The following is a 4,615-nucleotide window of genomic DNA, read 5'->3' as shown; positions in this document are numbered from 1 at the left end:
CTTTTTTTTTTTCTAGCTTTTGCATATGGTGGAAGCAAACATTTTGCCCTTGTCTTTCTGAGCTTAGCTTATTTCACCTTGCATGATGTTCTCCAGTTCCATCCATTGATCAGAAAATGCCATAATTTCATCCTTTATGACAGAAAAGAACTCCATTACATACATGTACATATTTTCTTTATCCATCCATTCATCTGTTGATGGGCACCTGGGTGGTTCCATAACCTGGCTATTGTGAATTGCCCTGCTATGAACATTGATGTGCCTGTATTACTGTAGTGTGTTGCTTTTTTTTTTTTTCTCCTTTTTGTTTTTAATATATTAAAAAGCAACATAGTACAAATGGTGTGGTATTAAAAAGGATTCAAATTTTTCAGGAATGAATTTTTATAAACATTTCTTCAATGAAAGGGAAACGGCATCTTGATACATAAAAGTTTGGTTAAACAATTTGATTTTAAAATTTTAAAACCAGAAAATGTTAACATTATATTCTTTTCCAATATTCAAACAAAAAAAGAGTGAACTGTACAATCTCCTTGATAATAAAATGTGTCTTTGTATTCACATCCTGGGAACATTGAAAATGTTAAAATTTCTAAAGTCTGAGTGACAGATGCAGCACTTAAAGGCTTCATGAATTTTTTCCCCAAAGACAGTATTTTCAGTAACACATTTTTCCATTTTATCTGACTATGCACTGATGTTTTTTGTTCTTCCTGAAAAAGATTTATACTAACACTGTAATTTTTAATGTAAAAATATACATGTAAAGATATTTCATTTCCTGAGACCAGTCATACAACATGATTGAATCAACAAATTCTATAATTTTAGACTGAAATACTATGTGTACATTTATATGTTCAATTGGGGTAAAACTCAAAAAAAAACTCAAAAAAGCATGTCATAGAATTTACACTTTTAAATTCTCTCAGTTATGCAATATGATTTATCCCCAAACTTAACCCAATAAGCGTTCTCAAATAAAATGTCAATAAAATGTATCACTGAAAAGAAAGTTTTTTTCTAATTTATTAACAAAATACAGATAGCCTTTGCAGACTATCAAGTTGGATGTTGTTATACACCAAAATCTGATTCACTAACAAATTGCAATACAAAAGGACAACAGATAATTAAAATATTTGCTTTATAATACAACCACTCTATACAATTCACTCTTCCTAAACTACCTAAAATGAGTAGGAATTGTGGCATTTCTTTTGCATAAAACCCTTTCCTCTTCATAAAGCCCTGAGGTGAAAGGTTATTAATGTAATAAAATTGAAACAATTCTTCTCATTTCTGTATTAAACTGTAGCTCTAGGTTTTAAAAAACTTATAAAGAAATGTGGCAACTTGTAAAGCTGCTTTATAGTTTTTCAAAATATTTCCAACTTAGTCAAACAGGCCTAAAATGATCCCATGAAACAATGTCCGTTTACTAACAGTTAGTGTCCAGAGGAGCGCCATTTTCCATCTCTACTGCTGTCTCTTCTGTTATCATACTCATGGCTCCAGGCATCATGATTCCTATCTTCATAGAAGAAATCATCTCTGTTTCCTCTGTAATGATGATCAGATCCATGATCGGTGTAACGCTGTTCACGGCTATAATGTCTATCTGAAAGGTAGGGATGAGAATTCTGTCTGACTTTACGCTGCGATGATGATGCATCTTGGCGCCACTGGGAGCTTGAAGACTGATTGAAAGTATGATTATGTGACTGAACTGATGGTGAAAATCCTGACTGATCCACATGTGAAGACCCAAATTTCCCACCATATGACATCTGTCTCAAAACATTGTTCATCACTGCTTGTCTCTGATAATTTTCTGGAGAAGAAAATGATCTCTGTATTACTTGTGCCGATGCTGTCACGTTATCCACAGTCCTTTCATACCTGCTGCTAGGAGATGTAGAAGTAGGACTTGAATTTCCAACATGATGCTGGGAATATGACAAACTGACATCCTGTGAGGCATGACTACTTCCTGATCTAAACTGAATTTTGATGGGCCTTCCAAAAAGTTTGATTCCATTAAGAAGATTCATAGCATAAGGAACAGATACTTCATGTTTGAAATTCACAAATGCAAACTGCTTTGGTTTACCATCCTTATCTTTTGGAATTTTCACCTTTATTACTGGCCCAGCCCCTCGTCTCACAGCGATCTCAGAGCGTTGGCGATGTTCTCTGGAGACTGTTCCCTCGCTGCCAGGGCTGGAGCGATTCGCCCTGCACCTCGCCAGACAGCTCGACCTAGCATTCGGACCCAGAGCCGTCGAATGCCTCGCGGCGGCCTGAGCCCGACCTGCCTTACAAAAGGTTTTTTTTTTTTTTTTTTTTTTTTAGATAAATACTAAGGTGTGGGATAGCTGAGTCATGCAGTACTTCCAATCCTAATCTTTTCAGAAATCTCCATATTGCTTTCCAAAGTGGTTGTATTAATGTGCAGCCCCACTAACAATGTATGAGTGTAGCTTTTGCCCACATTCTTACCAGCATTTATTATTATCTGTATTCTTCATAATTGCCATTCTAACTGGAGATGAAATCTCAGTATAGTTTTTGTTGTTGTTGTGTTTTGTTTTTGGGTATCAGGAATTGACCTCAGAGACACTTGACCATTGAGCCTAGCCCTATTTTTGTATTTTATTTAGAGACAGGGTCTCACTGAGTTGCTTAGTGGCTGGCTTTTGCTGAGCCTGTCTTTAAACTTGCAATCCTCCTGTCTCAGCCTCCCGAGCTGCTGGGATTACAGGCGTATGCCACCATACCCGGCTCAGTATGGTTTACATTTGCGTTTTTTTGATTGCTACAGCTGTTGAACATTTTTTCATATTATCATTGGCTACTTATATTTCTTCTTTTGAGAAATGTCTGTTTAGTTCTTTTGCTCATTTATTGATTTGGTTTTGTTTGTGTTAAGCTTTTTGAGTTTTTTATATATTCTAGATATTGATCAACATGTCAGAAGAATAGCTGACAAAGATTTTCTTCCATTCTGTAGGTCCTTTCTTCATGGTTTTAATTGTTTCCTCTGCAGTGCAGAAACTTTCAATAAGCTTCTGCAGAATTAACATTGACAAAATGGCCACATTACCAAATATGTTAAACCAAATTCAATGCAATTCCTATCAAAATACCAAAGAAATTCTTCACAACTAGAAAAACACAGTTCCAGAATTCATTTGGAAGAATGAATTGGAAGAATGAATCAATTGGAAGAATAGACAAAACAATATTGAGTAAGAAGAACGATACTAGAGACATCACAATACCTGATCTCAAATTATACAACAGAGCTTTAGCAACAAAAACAGCATGCTATTGGCATCAATAGAGACATGAAAACCAATGAATTAGAATAGACACAAAGACAAATCCACATATGAGTTGACAAATGTGCCAAAATCATATGTTGGAGAAAAGACAGCCTTTTAAGCAAATGGTACTGAAAAAACTAGAAGAAAACAGATTCGACAACCAACATATTGGTTCAGGCACCAATTTCCTTTACATAACCCTTAAGCTTAAAAAAATAAAACCAAGAATCAGTAAGTGGGAAGGCATCAATTTTAAAAACCTATGCACAGCAAATGAAGAAATTCTTTAATCTGATATATGAGTTGTAACTGTTTTCTCCTTATCATTATCTTTCCTGTTCATGTTTTAATAAGAACATTTGAAGGCAACTAAATAATTGCTGAAGTCCAATAGATCATTTTTTTTACTTTCACGGATTGTGATTTCAGTATATTTTGTTTTTAAAAATTTTTAAATTAAGAATTGATAATTAAATTGAATTAAAATTTTTAAATTAAGAATTGATAGCTGAGAAGCTGTTTGCATATTGATATTTTAATCTGAATTCCTACCATGGAATAATTTTTACACATTTATTCTGGCTAGAAAGGGATTTGTAAGACTTGTAGAAAAGATATTAAATTCTTCTGCAAATCTCTGAAACATTTGTGATAGGATATAAAAAGAATTTTGCTGGACTTTAATGAGTAGCATTTTGTTTGAAGCCTCCACCTCTTCCCCAAGATGCTGGCAAAAGTCCACAATTAGAGGTGCGGAGAGCAGATGGGGAGGGTCCACGGCGGTGCATGTGTGTACCAGGATCTGGTCCTGCAGAGGTGCTGAGCTGTGTGCTAAGCCAGCAGAGTACCTGGGTCTCCGCAGCTGGCGCCCCAAGTGTGAGCTGTGCTGGCGGCCACGGTCCCGAGACTCAGGCTGCAGCCCGCAGCCCGCGTGGCGGCGCTTCGTTCTGCGCAAGCGGCAGCGACCTGCCTCCGCCCGCCCCCCACAGTGGCCCAACTTGGACAGAGTTGTAGAGCTGAGCATCTGCCCCCTCCGCTAGCAGAAAGCGGAGAGCCCTGCGCCGCTGCCTGGGGTCTGGGATCCCCTCTCCTTCCCTGGGATGGGAGACGTAGACACCCACCGCGGGTCCCTGGCCGCGCTGAGCGCTCTCCTGCCCGCGCTGGGCTCCAGAAGCTCTGCGTACCTGGGTTCAGCTACTCCTCATGATCCTGGGCCCCAGCCCAGGAGCCCCTCTTTGGTAGCTGCGAGGTGAGCTCTTGCTATTCCTCTCCTGTCCCAG

The 4,615-nt window shown here is 38.0% G+C and overlaps 1 protein-coding gene across 1 annotated transcript; it reads right to left on the bottom strand.

The window, feature by feature from the left end:
- Positions 1 to 301: 301 nt before the first annotated feature.
- On the bottom strand, positions 302 to 2,209 carry LOC308634742 (RNA-binding protein 7-like). Its single transcript, XM_081268801.1, has one exon. It carries the CDS (start codon positions 2,058 to 2,060, stop codon positions 1,455 to 1,457), a length of 606 nt encoding a protein of 201 aa, XP_081124927.1. The 5' UTR covers positions 2,061 to 2,209; the 3' UTR covers positions 302 to 1,454.
- Positions 2,210 to 4,615: the final 2,406 nt, after the last annotated feature.

Source organism: Spermophilus citellus (assembly GCF_964194105.1).
Source record: "Spermophilus citellus genome assembly, chromosome: 15".
Taxonomy (NCBI): domain Eukaryota; kingdom Metazoa; phylum Chordata; class Mammalia; order Rodentia; family Sciuridae; genus Spermophilus; species Spermophilus citellus.
This window is presented reverse-complemented; position numbering and strand designations above follow the sequence as displayed.

Bases quoted from the DNA above. Each gene is read 5' to 3' on its own strand.
- LOC308634742 (XM_081268801.1), bottom strand. From the start codon at position 2,060: ATGAATCTTCTTAATGGAATCAAACTTTTTGGAAGGCCCATCAAAATT.